Source organism: Agelaius phoeniceus, chromosome 9, assembly GCF_051311805.1.
Source record: "Agelaius phoeniceus isolate bAgePho1 chromosome 9, bAgePho1.hap1, whole genome shotgun sequence".
Lineage (NCBI taxonomy): Eukaryota > Metazoa > Chordata > Aves > Passeriformes > Icteridae > Agelaius > Agelaius phoeniceus.
In genome coordinates, this window is record NC_135273.1 from 22909621 (window position 1) to 22926012 (window position 16392).

Sequence of the window (16392 nt, forward strand, 5' to 3'; positions counted from 1 at the left end):
CTTCACGCTTAGGTTAAGAGAATACTTACAAATGTACAGAATAGATACACTTAATTTAACAAACAGAAACGTCAAAGATTCCCAGGGAATGGAACTAGCTTTATAAAGATTCACTTGAGTGAGAAATTGACCCTTTCAATTCTGCCAAAGTTTCTCATTCCACGAGGCAACTGAGAGTTTGGATCAGGATACGCAAGCTCCCACCCCATCGCATGCGGCCCCAAGGGTGCACATAAACTTCTGATCTGCCCCGTCCCACTTCACAGCATGCGCCCCTCGGGCAGGGTGAGTGTCGCACAGCAGGTGTAACTTTCGTGCCACCAGAGGAAAACGAGAAGGGGGAGCGGGGAGGCGCCTCGGGACTGCACCCACCACCTCAGCCTCCAGCTACACTGCCCACGCTGCAGCTCCCAGCAGCCCTAAGGCAAGAGCAGCCAGCACGGTGCCATCAGCAGCCCTAAGCCACCTCGCCCAGGTGTCCTGCTCTACGAGGCTGGGCTCCTGCTCCTCCTCAGCACCACCACCGCACCGAACCACCACCGGCAGAAAGAGGGGAAGGGAAGGGAAAGGGGGAGTTACCTTGTTTTTGACCCCGCAGTGGCAGCAGACAGTCCACAGGTACTTGAGGGTCCTCCACAGCAGGATGATAAACAGTCCCCCAAAGAAAGTAACCATGGATGAGGCGAGGAAAGCCCACCACATGCGCTGTCCGCGGCTATCGCAGGGCACCTCCATGGTCACCGGGATGATGAGCGCATCCATCTTGGGCACATTGACGGGGGAGGAGGACGAGTCTGTGTTGAGATTGTTGGCGTTGATATTGTTACTCATTCTAATGCCGCTGCCGCTGCCGCCCGGGTAGGAGCCGCCGCCGCTGCCATTTGCCATAGCTAACAGCGAGCCGGGCGCGCAGGGGCTTCCGAGAGCTCCTCCCGCCGCCAGCGCCCCCCAAAAAGCCCATCACCAGCCATATTGCTGCTGCTGCCGCCGCTGCTCAGCGGGGAACCATAAGGAGAGTAATAAAAATTAAAAAAGCCCCCAGTCAAAACAAACAAACAACCAAACCAACCAACGAAACAAAAAAAAAAAAAAAAAAAAAAAAAACCAAACAAACAAAAAAAAAAAAGCAGGTGAAGAAAAGCGACCGCACAATTCCCGGGTCCCTCTCGGGAGCCGACAGGCCGGTGAATTCCGAGCGTCCTCTTTGTACGGCGAAAATAATATTAAAAAAAATTAAAATAATAATAAAAATATAGTCTCCTCCTCAGATTCCCACCCCTTCCTTCTCCCGCATACACAGCCCCTACCCCGCCCACCCCCAAAAAAAATCATCCACCACCACCACAAACTGATGCCTCTGAGCGTCTCTCCGAGATACCCAGCGCTGCGACCCCGCTGGCCTCAGCGGGGATCCCTCACTCAGCCTCCGCCGCGGATCCTCCCAGAGGTGGTCTCTTATTATTGTTATTAGTCTTTAACTTGTTATCAGCGATACTCAGTCACCCCCTCCCCGCGCACCCTCCTCCTCCTCCTCCTCTTTCAAGTCCAGCCCCTTCCTCTCTTCTTCCCCCCTCGGTGCCAGCAGCAGCCTCCTGTGGCTCCTAATTCATCCTCCGCTGGCCCATCTGTGCGTGCGCTGCCGCTGCCGCCGCCTCCTCGCCCATCCTTCGGGAGCTCCCTCCAGGGCCCGGCTGTCGCTCAGGCTGTTGCTCCCACACGCGCAGCGGCGCCGCCGGCGCCCGCCCCTCCCTCTGTGCCGCCGGGGGACGCGACGGCCCCGCGCCCGCAGCCGCGGCCGCTCCGGGAGCGCATCAAAGGCCCCGCGGGCCGGGGGTGCCGGGCGGGCCGGGGGTGCCGCGCTGCCGCTGCCGCCGGGGTGGGGGCGCCGGCTCAGGCGGGCTCCCGGCGCCCCATGGGCAGCGCTCCCCGCTCCGCGCCCGCTCGGTCCAGCTCGCGGCGCCGCCGAAGCGCCGAGCGCCCGCTCCGGAGGGGACGGCGAGCCGGGAGCGGGGGCTGTGTGCCGAGACGGGCGCTTCACAGGTGGCGGCGAGGCGGTGTCCGGCCGCGCCGGGGAGCTGCCGGTCCAACAAGTCCCGCCGGCCCTGGCGCGTCCATCGCCGCCGCGCCGCGCTCTCCGCAGCCGCGGTGGGGCGGGGGCAGGCGGCAGCGGCCCCCCCGCGCCGGCCGTGCGCGGGGCCGGTTCGGAGGATGTCATGACGCAGCGGCCAACGCACGGCGCAGTCACGGCCCCGGCCCCCGCAGCCCCGCCGGGCCCCCGCGCCCATCGCCCGCATCCCTCGCCCGCCGCGCAGCGCGGCACCGCGGAGAGCGCGACCCCTCCGCAGGGGCGCCCTCGGGGGCGGCGGGCCCGGGGCTGCAGCCGGGGGGCAGCGGGGGAGGGAGGGAGGGAGGGAGGGAGGGAGCGGGGCGCGCTCGGGGCTCGCAGGAGGCGGTTGAGCTGCAGCAGCAGGTGCCCGGGGATGCGCACGGCGCGGGAGGGGGGAGCTGGCATGGAAACGCGCTAAGGGAGCGTGAAATAAACATCGGGGACCGCGGCGTGGGTTTTTCCGCTGAAGGCATTCGTGGCTTGTCTTTAATTGACACGGGCAAGTACCGCAAATGCTCTGCAAACACGCCGTAAATTGCCGCACATCCCAAGAACATTCCTGAATTTAACCCTTAGGAATGTAAATAGCAATTTTAAATGACACCTTTGGGGAGGATGGGGGTGAAAGGGAAAGCCAGCAAGGAAATCTGGATAGTCATCTCCTACTTTTTTTTCGGATTCACATTGAAAAGCAGAGAAATTCATATGTCTATATGTGTATTCATTTATACATAAATCAAAATCTCTGTTTGGCACATGGTCTGCTCACTGGGTTGTCTGTACAAAGTATTATGCAGATCCTCTTGACATCTTTCCAAGGGTAAAATACAGCAGGCTTTGTGTGCGTGACATTCCCCCATCTTATCTAGTTGCTATACCAGCAGAGAACCACCATTATGAAATAGTAATCTCTTAACCTTTAGTAGTAGTAGTGTCTGTTTCTGCATCTGCCAGGGGCTTGTTTGTTTCTGTTTTCTACTTAAGTGAAGGTAATGAGATTTTATGAGTTCCCAAAGCTTTTTATGGGGCTCTCTAACCCTTTCACCCCCACTTTTTTCAGGCAATAACACCACTGTTTGCCTGAGTTCATCATGATGTCTCTTTCCAGTCTGTTCCTTCAAGAAAAGGCTTCCTTTTCCCAGAAGGGTTTAATAGGGGCCTCTGAATAGAGAAGGCATTTGATAATGATACGGAAGTGTATACAGGTAAGAGAAATGCCACATTACTTTTTCCCAGAGAAAAACATTCAGTTACAAAGCAGACCTGAAGCAGGCCATTCGCAGGAAACTATTTGGTTGAGAATTTCTAGATGTAGAAAACTAGTCAGATTGAAAAGAAACTGCCTGTCACAGCTGCCACATGCAAGCCCAGACTGCACTGCCACAGCTGCTGCTCCCTCCCATGGCTTTTCTTTACCAACCCTCCCCACAGCTAGAGAGCCACCTGGACTGCAAAGTGTTGCCATGACAGGATCGCACAACCTTGGGTCCTGGGCTCAGAACCTGGTCCTCATGGTCATTGCTCGGCAATCCTGTGAGGAACACCCTTTTCACAGCTGCACACACGCCTAGGGATCCTTTTATCCATCAGCAAACACCAGGAGTGGAACAAGGGCAGGAGCATCGTAACACAGGCACTTGATGTCTGATCTTCAGAAGTGCCGGGCACTTTTACAGCTAATAGAAACTACAACCCTGTGCACCTTGAAAGATGAGGACAATGAAGAGCAGCCGCACAGCATATCCCAGGGAAGGCTTTCGCATGGTGGAATTTCTTCCATACTCTGGTCTGGCAGATAACAAGAGCTGAGTCTCTGAAGCCATGGCTGTGGCACACATCCCCTCTTGCTTTGTTTGAGAGGGCCCAGAAGATTTGACAGATAGGCTGGAGTCTGAAAATCCATTTTCTTGCTTTATACATTCAGAAGGTATGAGTTAAAAAGTATTTATTGGACTCAACACTGCTGCAGCTGAGCACTCCAGATGCAAACAGGATCATTAGGCACCTCTAAAATATCATTCCCCTAAATACTGTACCCCCACATAGCCAAGATGGTCCTAAAGACTCTGACTAAAGCAAAGCAAGTGCACCACAAAATGTAGTCTGTATGTTCAAATAATTTGATTCAAACATGTTCACACAGAGTTTACTTGTAGATTTGGACAAGGATAGGAGATTTATTGTTATCACTTGTTAAAGGCTGCTTTTAAGTTCTGGTGCTCAAAAACTATTTGTAAACCAACCAACACATAAAGTAGGAGTCCTAGTATATAAATTTCACTCTATACATCCAGGGGAAAACCTTTTGTTTTATCCATATAAACAAAACTTTTATTTACATAAATATGGCTCAGTTCTACAAATATTTACCGTGAAACTCACACTGAAAAGTAAATATTGATATCAATTGGTGAGACTTACCTTACCAGTTGAAAGTTTCCTTACTAGGAAATATCTGCAAAAGACAAAGCCAAGTAGGTAACTTTGAATTTTGTTCACCTATTCATAGTCAGAGGTAAAAATGATCCTTAAATGAATATCCCTTCCATTAGATCCCATTTGAGCTTGCTCCTTTATGAATAAAGAAAGGCCAGCTTTCCACTGCAGGCTCTGTAAAGCAGAGTTTGAGAAAGCCCCCTGGGGCTGTATGCTTCATTTACTGAGGCAACAACTCCATTTCATGTTGCCTTCAGACTAAACAAGATTTTCAAGCTCTGCATCCTGGAGAGATCTATTCCAAACAAACAGAAAACTTCAATGGATTTGTTTTCAGATTAGTTGTCTATTTAATATTTCAACTCAAGAGCTCAAAATTTACTTTGTTAACAGTACTATTTACAGAACAAAACAAACGCTGTGCTGACCTGTGTTTTTCCTCTTCTTACCATGTAGCATAGTCCAGGACACAATCATGCCTACTCAATGTAGTTCAGGAGGATTTGGTTCCAGAAAGCAGTGTTTTAGCAGCAAGGGAATGACTCCTCTTTATGTAAAACAGTTCCCTCTTGTGGATATTCTGTGCAGAGTATCACAGAAGTATTTAAAATATTCATCAGTCCTGGATCTTTGCAATTAAAACCCCCAGCTCTGTTCATCAATTTCCCAAACCCCTTGGCATTCTTGATTTTAGCAATTAAATATGTGAGGAAGAACAAGCTATTGCATTTAATCATAATACAACTTGCCCAATTCCACATTATCAATAACAAATTATTTAATAAAGTGCAATAAACATAACAAGCTAAATAAAGTTGCATAACTGTACCTATATGAGTCAAGTGCAAATCACAGTGGGGCTTTTTATTTTGCTTATATGAGGAAACTTTCCACACATTCCATTAAGAGAAACCATGATTAAAAAACAAGGAAAAGATACACTATTTAAAGAAAAGAGGCAGTAATGGCAAAGCAGTCAGGGTTTCCAAGGATCCATGTACTAAGTACAGAAGACAAAGAAACTCTGGAATGATAAATCTTTCAGTTAAAACTAGAGTCCAGGCAAGTGGCACAGCTTCACTGGTGACACAATATTGCACCAGGGATTAATTTGGCATGGCAGTTAGGGAAAAAAAAACCAACGCATGAATGGAGTAACAGTGTGAAGATTTATGTGTTCTCTAAATGATGACTACATTATACAAACAATACATTTTTTCTTAAGAAGAATAATGTGAGAGAATAAATGTGTACTCCCCAGTTCTTCCTAATGGCCTATATGGTCTCACTGAATTCAGGTAAATGACAGAAAACATTTGCATGTTATTAACCTGAGGGAAATTATATTAAAAAAGGCTAAAAGCCTTTATATATACCCTAAACTTGCCTAACACAATGTATTTGTTAAATGGTTATATATAAAGCCTTCCTGAACCTTGATTAAAGGTACAGAGTAAATGTTAAAGAGGCAGCTTAAGGGTCAGTAAAGGTATATACATTCAAGGTTAAAAAACCCCAGAGTTCCAGTGGTTTGTGTCCAACAGCCTCCTTCACACTTTTGTTGTCCCTATAGAATACACCATTGAGTTTTATGTAACATCAGTAGCTGTGGCAGGGCAAGCACTTACACACAGAAATAGCATAAAATAATAATAAAAAGTACTTCTAGTCAAGAGGCTAGGTTTGCCTTTCTGAGGTCAGTGGGGCACTTGGTCTTGACTTCAAATGCTGGAGACCCACTATCAACCAGACTCCAGATATAAGCACAGATGTCTTGCATAATTAATTTTGAGCCTCACTTTAATACTATTCTTTACTATTCCTACTTTTTCTTGAGAACAAAGTGAAAACTAATGCATTTGTAGTGATTAGATGGATACTGGAACAAAATCATATCATGAAATAATTCTAGGATTCTTGTTGCAATGCAAAATGGTTGCTGTCTGAGATGCTGATGTAAAACACATTGGACCTACTGTCCTTGTATTAAAAACTCAAAAGAGGAAATTTTAGCAGGTGATTATACCAATATGCACATAACTATATATTTGCACATGGCAAATTATGATCTTCAGCATTTGCTTTTTTCATAGAATTTAGACAACCTATTTTAGCATATATTAATTGAAAATTCTGTTTAGTTTACTTTCTATCTGCCCAATCCCTGTTCAAAGACTGAAGTACATATTTAGCATGATAATATATTGCACACTGTAACAGCTTCTTATCAAAGTACTTTGCAAATAGGAATATATTCAACCTCATCACATCTCTCTGTAACTGTATACGTGAACACTATTCTTGGCAGTGAGGTTATGTAACGATTTCCTTGAATTAGTTAAAACTTTTGTATTGAGATCTATTTTGGCACTTAACCCTGGCAAAATCCTCCAGCTGGCAGGACAAAGGCATACCTCAGCAAAATGCTTTAATGGGTCACCCAGTCATTCAGAGTGATCATCTCCAGAGTACTGGAACCCTTGCACTCAATCCAGCCAAATAAAATATTAAAGAAAATCCCTTGTTCACGCTAATCCGTATGGTATGAATAGAAATTTAATTCAAATTAATATTGCAAACATAGAGTATTTTCTTTGGGCTTTTTTTACCATTTTAATAAAGCAATTCTTCATATCCTTGTATTTTGCTTAAGAGTTAGACCCATACATACTTCCTCATTCTTACCAAGTTTCCCAAATCACATAGCTTTTGATTAGATGTGATATTTCTTGCCAATAGGATCACTTCTTATTGGAAAATTAGTATGGTTTATGCATTAACAGAATATGAACATGTAATCAGAATCTGAAAAAATGTGACAGCAAAATGATGACCTCTGAAGTGATATTAATTAAGCCATGTTGGATGGCCTGAGGTCTGTAAGTACATTTAATAAATATGAATCCACACACTTACAAGCACTCTTGACTCCCGCAAACCAGAGCCTGTTTATTCCTGTTTGTACTAATGAGATTTCCTTCCAGCCAGAAGAGAAGAAAGTAGGAAGATAGCAGGATATTCTGAAGACAGAATAGTAGCAGTCACTGTTAACACGCAGACTAACAAAGGAGCTACAGAAATAGCAGTCGGGAAAATGGAAAATAAATCACATACATAAAAAGACCTTTAAAATATCTCTCTTAAAGCATTAGTTCCCCTTCTTCTGAGTGGGCCCTGATGACCAAACCAGAGAGTAGAAGCAAACCCTTTACCCTCTGCTGAATGGTGATGACAGAACAACAGAGCAGTGCAGTAGCGTGCAAAGAACCAATGCAGGGGAGCAGTAAGAAGAAGCAGGGTAAAACTTCTCCATGGTTTGTGTTGGGTTTTTTCAGTTGTATCAAATCAGGACAGCTGCCTCACTCTGCAAACATATCAGGGTAATGCCAGGACTTCCTTCTTTTGGTTTTGTGGAAGCTCTCCAGTTCTTTGTATAAATATTGACACCCATTAGTCATTCCTGATAGGCCCAGAAATTTCTAATGGAGCAATACAGCAACTGTTATAGCAGTGAAGCAAATACATATGTGTGTGTGTATATCTATATCTATCTCCTGTGTATTACATAACTATAACAGCACAGAGCAGTCAGTGTCCCCCAGTTTCCAAGTGTTCATGCTGTGGCCATAGCTACTATCTACAAGCACAGCATTCCAGAACTGCTCAGATATTGCCATAGTGATCACAAAGACAAATAACTAATTTTTTTCTAATGGATTTAATTTGGAGAACTAAATATTTATTGCCTCATCTTTTATTTTCCATTCCTTTTAGAAGAATTTTCCATCCTTTTTACTCAGTATCTTGCATACTGGCCTTGTGAAGGCCAGGTAGTTTTATTTGCTTGCTTCTAGGAACCATCTGGCTTTGACTCTAGATCCTTCTAAGGCATAACTAAAAGGCTATGGAGGCAAAAAAAAGCATCATTGTAAAATATAAACCCGCAGATGCCTGTTTGCATTGGATGATTCTTTTTTAAGTCCATCAGCCAACTTTGCCACGTGGCACTGGCAGTGAGTCACTGCTGTCAGAGTCAGAGCCCCTACAATGGAAGCTCTGCCAGTCATTCCTGAAAGCAGCCACCAGCCCTATCCTACTGCAGGGCTCCAGAATCTGTTGTGTACAGTTTAAGGGGTTGGGGAGCAAAGCAATAGCAGGACAGTACTGCTGCTCTGCTCCTATTAGGCCAAGGGAAATTTTCATAAAAGTCAGCTAAACGTAAAAACCAAGAAAAATGTGAAGATGTGTGTGTGTGTGTGTGTGTGTTCTGAAACCAGCCCCTGAGAAGAACAGCTCTGAGCACTAGCTAATTTCAAATCCACAGGGTGTAACTCTGCTTAACACTGAAAGATCAGACATCAGACATCATACTAAAACCGTAAAGGGGAGACCATATGTTTACAAGCAGCCACGCCATTTTTTTGCAACTCATTATGACACTTACACTTTGCTCTCCCCAGGATATATTCACATTTAGGAATGTGGTGTTTATTTTTGACAATAGCCTCAACATCATTCAGGAAGAGCAGTGTTTGCAATGACCTGCTTTGCTTTCTTGTCTCTCACACTTGTCTGGAGGTAAATAGCTGAGAATTGGCAATTTTCAACTGAAAATAAATTGGAACAAAATAAATCTTTTATTATCAAACATCAGCCCATACAGTAAGGTTTGAAAAGCTGAATCTCACCATAATCAGAAGACACTAGGACACTTTTTCTCTTCCCACTACGTAAACATATTTCCACCAAAGAGTTTTTCCAATACGAGGATGAGATAAAACACATTTAACACGCAATCCTGCAAAATGCTGAGCATTCCTGCTTTGATCCAGCAAAGCATTTAAACAGGTGTCTAATGTTATGCACAAGTAATCTCACAGAGTCCTGTAACCGAGTCACATGTTTAAAATTAAGCATGTGTTTTAGGTCCAGGGTGACAAGGCTCGACACCTTGTATGATTAAGTGACTAGTAAGCTGAAGAGGTTGTGTAGGAGTCATGTCCTTAATTGCTTGCTGACTTCATCAGCATGTATATCTTACTGGGGCTGTATTTGCTGCCATGCGAAAGGTGACCTTTAATTCGAGAATTAATATAGCTTTTGCATTTTCTTTGCTGTTTAGAACTATATGTTCTTCAATTAACAAAATAATAAAAAAAAATACCCAACTTAGTCAAAATTTTTGAAGGATCAGTGATTAACTGACATTTTTTATACTCCTGATAAAAGATGAATCTATGAAATAGCATTCTAAAGACATAATTTTCTGTTTTCTCATGGATAGATTCAAATATATCCCCTCACAAGTCAGTGGTGCATGGATAGATTCAAATATGTCCCCTCACAAGTCAATGGTGCTGCTAAGGCTCAAATATGTATCATTAGTCACAGATAAGTGTCAAATGTCAGAGCTCTGCTAATGCAGCAGTCTTACATGCAGTACTAAGCCTGCAGCAAGCTATCAAACAAAATACCCTCAGGCTGAATTCAAAATAGTTGAGTTCAAGGCCAAAATGAAAGCTGCCTTAAAAATGAAGTATTTTCCAGCAACAAAAATATTTTTTTTTTCCTGTGCTAAATTCAGTGTAATGTTGGCATACCTAATGGCAACTGACATAAAGGAAGTGCAGTTTTCACCTTCAGTTGCAGCCTCTGGGCAATATAATAATGGTAGAATGAAGCTTTATTGACTGAATAGTTTCATATGCTGAACTCATGTTCATGGCTTTAATTTAATCTGATCTATGGGCAGATGCTAATTTCTGTTTCCTCTCAGAAGCTAATTGCAATTCAACCTATGGTCAAAACTATGATAAGTTATTTGAGAAGAGGCATGGGTTGTTTGTGTCTTAGGCAGTGGGTGCAGCTTTGCCTTTGAATACAAGTCTGTAGCTGCAGCAATGAAGGATACACATGGATATCTAATAATAATTCACATGTGCATATCTAACAGTAGTTAGACACAGGATAATTTGTAATCAGAGGAGCAATATCTTTGGAGAAAAGCATAAGAAAGTATTTTCATAAATGTTCACAGGCAGATATTCTGCAGATAATTTTTAATTATTAATTAACATGAAGGTTTAGGCAATGGAATACTGAATTGTATTTCACTGTGAGACACATTGATCACAAACCTTCCACCCATTCACCATCTCAGTCAAGCCCCATTCAAAGTCTCTGATAATACACTCCTATGATTTTATGACTTTATCTCACACAACAGGTTTTCCCAGCGTGTCCTCTCCTAAAAGGAAGTTCACTGCTATACATGTGAGAATACATTATTGCTCTCCTACCCTCAGGATGTTAGAAACTGATCTATGCAGTCTATTGACAACTGCAATGGTTAGAATATTTCTAATGTTTACACAGGTTTATGGAACTTGAACTTGATCTGTTTTTCATAAATTGTACCTATTATTAAATGTATCTATAATGCGTATTATATGTATAAATGTGTATTATAAAGTGTTGCTTGGAATTATCAACTTTACCAAATTTATCATCAAAACTATTTTTTCTCTCAATGTCCACAATGTCAAATTTCTAGTGTTTTCTTTTTGTGTCAAGAAATGGGTAGCCTAGAACTTTTCAAGGTCTGTGAAGAGATGAAGCTGTATAATCATTCCATGTCTCTTAGGATTAAGGCAGGTGAAATGCAAAGCCATGTAATGCATTTATCTCCCACAATTAAAAAACCCCGTTGTTTTAAGTGCTAGAGAACCCTACAGCTATGTTAACATCATATTACATAGAATAACCACTACTTCAGTGATATAAGTGTGGTTCTGGAGAAGCTCTAGCCATACAGTATTCATGCCATGTTAAAACAAGAAAAATTAAATTAGAATTTCAGGGGTACTTTTGTCCCATGGACAAAACCAGCTTACTACTAAATTGCTTTCCTAGAAGGAAATGTGCCCTGCTTACATAAAAAAGCATTCATGAAACACTTTATCTTTTGTTTCATGAAAGATTCAGCTTCTTATAGGCAAGTAATTATGAGTAAATTATTAACTAACTGCAATAGAGCCATAGGACAGCAAAAGTTTACCAAGGGCAGGTTAACATTGATGTAAATAAATACTATTTTCATAGACAATATTTAGGCAATATACTTCATTCATTGTGCATCAGGTTAGTGCCCTTTCAGTGACAGGCACTGGCAACTAATTAAGATGTGTTTAAATCCTAATTGATGTGTCAATGTGACACACTTCTGTATGCATTGCATGAATCACAAAGTAAAAGATTTACCCAGGCTTTATCAATATCAGTAAAGACATAGATTATGTCAACTTTTCTTCTTAAAAAAGAGGGCTTATACTGCCTTTTCTCCTGGATGGTACAGTAAGTGCTTTCTAACACAAACTAAAACATACAGCCAACCTTCCTCCATGTTTTAACTTCTCTTTTGAGAAAAAATCCTGCCTTCCAGACTAATAAATTCAGTATTAACCATTTTTAAACATGGAGTGTAACCTCTTCAGTGTTCTTTGGAATAATATCAGGTTCCAGGAAATACTAGAGGTAGAGCTATTTCTTCTTGGGACAATCAGAACAGATTTGCTTACCTTCTTCAGCTTGCTCCAGCTTCTTCAAAACTACTATGTTAACCAGCTCTCACCTTGGACCAATAGTTCTGCAGCACAGAAACATCTTGTCTTGGCATCCCAGTCTAAGAATAATAAAAATATCCAAACTCAGTAGCTTTTTAAACTCTCCTTGGTGAAGAATGAGATCCTTATAACCTCAAGGTACAAAGGAAAAGATATCCCTTACTGAGGATAAAGCTGTATGTGAGGAATCAGTGCTTTCAAATGCTTCTGCAGTGTGACAGAAGACAGCCCTACCCTTACCCCTGAGTGGGAACACAACAGGCAACATCCTGGTGGGGACGGGGGCTTCATGATGGAAATGGCCACTGAAGGCAAAAAAGATATTCAAGTCTGAGATAGGGTTTTGGAGTCGCTGGTTGCAGAGGAAATGCATGGTCATTTCAGCTGCAGTCAGATTTTTTTTTTCCAGTTATTTTCCAGAATTTTGAATATTCAGACTGTCTTCATATTAAACTTAGATCCATTGGATGTGGGTCAATGTACACACCATTTCCTGTTATATGCCTAATATCTCTTGTATAATGGGTACATGTTCTTGAAAACTAGACAGAGGCGTTTAAATCTCTTCTAAACCAGGCAATGTAACTATTAGTAGAAAGTACTACAGATGGCTGACTAATTGAACCATGGAAAGCATTATCACACCATTCCTCAATTTAGAACTCATTATTCATTTGAGTTCAATCTCATTTCATTACTGTTATAATTCCATATAAAATTAAATTGAGTTTTAAACTTACCTACCTGGTAAGGTCATTTTGCAATTGTCTGAAGTATACCTCACTTCCAGCCAGTCCTACCAGACCACAGAAAATTACTGTGTTTTGGGATTTTTTTTGCTCGTTTTCTGAGGGTTTGGGATTGTAGCTTAACTATTAGAGCAGAATCACTAGGCCAAGATGCACATGCAGCCTTTGCTCTGTGACCTTGAGCAAGTTACGTGTACTCCATGGGTCCTGTGTTTACTTCTGTACAACGGATATTGTGGGGGGTAAATATCTCTACAGCACTTTTAGAGCATTAGGCTAAAGGTCCTTTAAAAGCTCAAAGTATGACTTATGAATAATATATAAGCACATATCTTTCCAGGTTATGTCTCAGGCATCCAGCATGGGGATTTGTGCAAAGCTGCATGTCTTCTCCAATAAAACAGACTAGAGCAGCTACTTATTTAAAGTTCTTTTGCACCAGATTAACTAAATGCCTGAGAGAATGATACTAGGTCACCTTCTTAAAATGGCCTGAATACCAGCAGAAGATTAAGAAATGGTGGGAGTGACTATATTTTGTTACACTGAAAGCATTACAAGCAAAGTGTACATGAGCAAAGTGACATTCACTGACAGATTGAATTGCATTATGATAAACTAAAAATGGCAGAGAGGCTCAGACCTTTGGAATAATAACTCCTGAAGATTTTCCATTTTGATAGTCAGTTGATTGACAGAGGGTACAATGAGAAATGGGTATGACTTTTAGTTTGGAAAACACCTGTTTTGTGGTCCAACTTGGTTTCACCCCAACACCAATGGTGTTACAATCTGCACCTCTCCTAGTTTTCATGGATCCTGGATTGTTCTTTTTAAAAGTGCCAAACCCTCAATTTTCCAGCAGTAGCTCAACAGCTGTAACCAAACCCTCATCATACCAGACCATACATGATACAGGAGCACAAACTAACTCTCATGTGGCTGGTGAACTTACAGTGCCACCCTATAATTAACCATTGCTGGACTTTGTTTAAGATCATATGTATTAAAATATGGTTGGAGTTCTGAAGTTCTGAAGGGCTAAATGCCATCCATTTATTCAGCTTCTCTTTCCTGCTGAAGTATTGTAATGTAGAGCATTAGTGTGTGGGTTGCTTTAATAGCATTGGCAGTAATATGCCTATGTGTGTGTATTTTTTGAGTTTTGTAACTAAAGACATTAATGCAAATATATCTTCACTTAATGTGTTGTAGTTTTAATGTACTAGAGGATCAATTTCTAGCCTTATATTTCACACTGAATGGCAGCTTTTTAATTCTTTTTTAATTTGTCTGTTGTGAAACAAAGTGAGAGGTGAGAGTAAACTTGGTAAATGGCCAATACCAACACAGAAAGAGAAATACTTTTTTTCTCCAGGCTAGTATCATCCAGCTGGGAGTGAAACCTACTTTGTCAGTATAGCATGAGCTAAGCCAGTCAGTCATTGGCAGCAAGAAACCAGGTCACAGTGGTCTACAGCGATCCTGCTGCTGGATCGTACTCTCTAATGAAGAATGAACATGGACAAAGGTACAAACTGCATCAGCAGCAGCAGCTGGGTGAAAATGAGGCTTAACTTCTTATAGGAACCAGATGGTGGGCTATTAGAAATCGTCTAAAGCTGCCCTGGAATGGCAGGAACAGGCTTGAGTTCCTGCAGCAGGCAGGAACTGAAAGTATTAGTGTAAAGACTTTGTCAGATGAACATGTTGAGGCATTCATTCCTAATGTCTCCTTACTTCTATTATAAATTTCAAGGGCCATGAGCAGGGGAGAAAGATACAAATTCTAGAAACAGATGGAGAGTCAGTGAGGCATAGAAGTACAGGTGCTATACGAACAGATGGAGTGAGGGAAAAAAGGAAAGGAAAAGTGCTAAGTCTGAGAGGTGCACAAAATTCAGCAGGTGTATAACAGTTCAGTCTTGTAGGGGGATTTGGAAATTAATTACATCACTTTTTTCTCAGATAGCTTACTCCTTCCCACAAGAGACACTAGTTTCTTCCCTACTCCATGTGCATTAAAACAAATTGACTTGTCCTTGAATACATCTGACTGCTAGGAGTTTTGAAGAAAGTTATCTTATGACAGGGCTGAGCTAAATCTTATTAAGAGTCGTTATCGCCTTAATATCATTGCAATTCCTTTTTCCCAACTCTAAACCACATTAGTTTACAGATCAATGTTAAAAACAATGGCAAATCTGGCTCAATCCTAAAGCAGATATTATCACTGTCCAAAAAGATGATGCCTGTAGAGGTATTCAATTTGGTAAACCATCTGATAAACTTAGGGTGCATTCACCACATCTCAAATCTAACATCACCTTCCCATTACACAGCAAAGCACAATGTCAATGTCTGACATGAATTACATCAATTTCATTTTTGTGGTAAAAAGACATACAATGGCAGTTATTTATCCCAATAATAGTTGTTTGATGACTTAGACAACTTGGAAAACCTAAATTCAAAGTTACAGTACATTTCCTCCTGCCTTTACTGAGTCAGGGAAATGTCACTGCGAGTGACAATGTCCTGTAGCAGAACCTGCTCTGTGAAACCTGCAAGGTTGAGCCTCACAGGGGTCCTGGCTGGAGCAGTCTGGGGCTGAGAAGTAGGTTGGCTGGAGCAGTCGTGTGAGTGCCAGATTCAGAAGCCACAGCCTCCATGCCCAGGCTTAGCTGGGGAGGCAGCCTCCCAGCAGGAGACGAGCACGGGGCTGAGCCCTGTCACGTCTGAGAACCAGTTCTGTGATTAACTATTCAACTCTGATGAGAATGCAGGTGTGCCTGCTGTCCTGGGGGGCTCACGTTTCAAATATCCTCTTTGGACAAATTAACATTTGTAAGCAAGGCATGAGGCATGGCTTTTTTTTTTTTTTCACTTATCATTATGCTTTCTTCCTTACCTTTTGAAAAAAGAGGACTTAATATTCCAAGTATTGCCTACTGGATATCATTGGTCACAAAGCTCTCATCTCTATTTTTGAAGAGAATCTCTGGTAGTAGCATGTCTATTTGAAAAACAGGACTGCTAGGAAAGATTATTTATCATTTTCTCATTAACTCCAAAAGCCAGAAGGGAAAATGTCTGTTATGTCAACTAGCTGTTCTCCCTTTCACACATTTTACAATGTAAGCTTGCAGATCATGCATACTTCGATTGGTTCCCTCCTCTGTGGCAGGAATGGGTTCCATTTGGAGGATTACTTCTAGAGCTCCAACAGAGGCCTTGGAGTCAGCATTCATCATTTCAACTTCTGTGTCTTGACCAGAGAAACACTTTTGTGCAAAGTCCAGATACCCCCATGGACACAGACATTAAGCAGTGTTAATGCTCAGTCCTTTTTGGGCACGTGATCAGAACAAATGTGGGCAAAAGGCAGCAGAATGGGCTGGGACCCCAAGGTGGCATTGCCATGGCTGCCATCACACTCATTTTCTTTAGGTTTTTTCAGCTGCTCTATATAAACCTT

The 16392-nt window shown here is 42.4% G+C and overlaps 1 protein-coding gene across 27 annotated transcripts in view; it reads right to left on the bottom strand.

Moving 5' to 3' along the window:
- Nucleotides 1-1653, bottom strand: part of KCNMA1 (potassium calcium-activated channel subfamily M alpha 1) — a 414944-nt gene extending 413291 nt beyond the window's left edge. For 23 of the 27 annotated variants that reach the window (XM_077183261.1, XM_077183260.1, XM_077183256.1 and 20 more), the window contains exon 1: nucleotides 580-1284. In XM_077183261.1, the coding sequence (XP_077039376.1) occupies nucleotides 580-888 (309 nt within the window). In that variant the 5' untranslated portion in view covers nucleotides 889-1284. Of the gene's footprint in view, nucleotides 1-579; nucleotides 1285-1342 lie in introns of those variants that run through there. The other 4 variants (XM_077183251.1, XM_077183250.1, XM_077183249.1 and 1 more) reach the window with 4 other exon arrangements.
- Between the last annotated feature and the right edge of the window lie 14739 nt (nucleotides 1654-16392).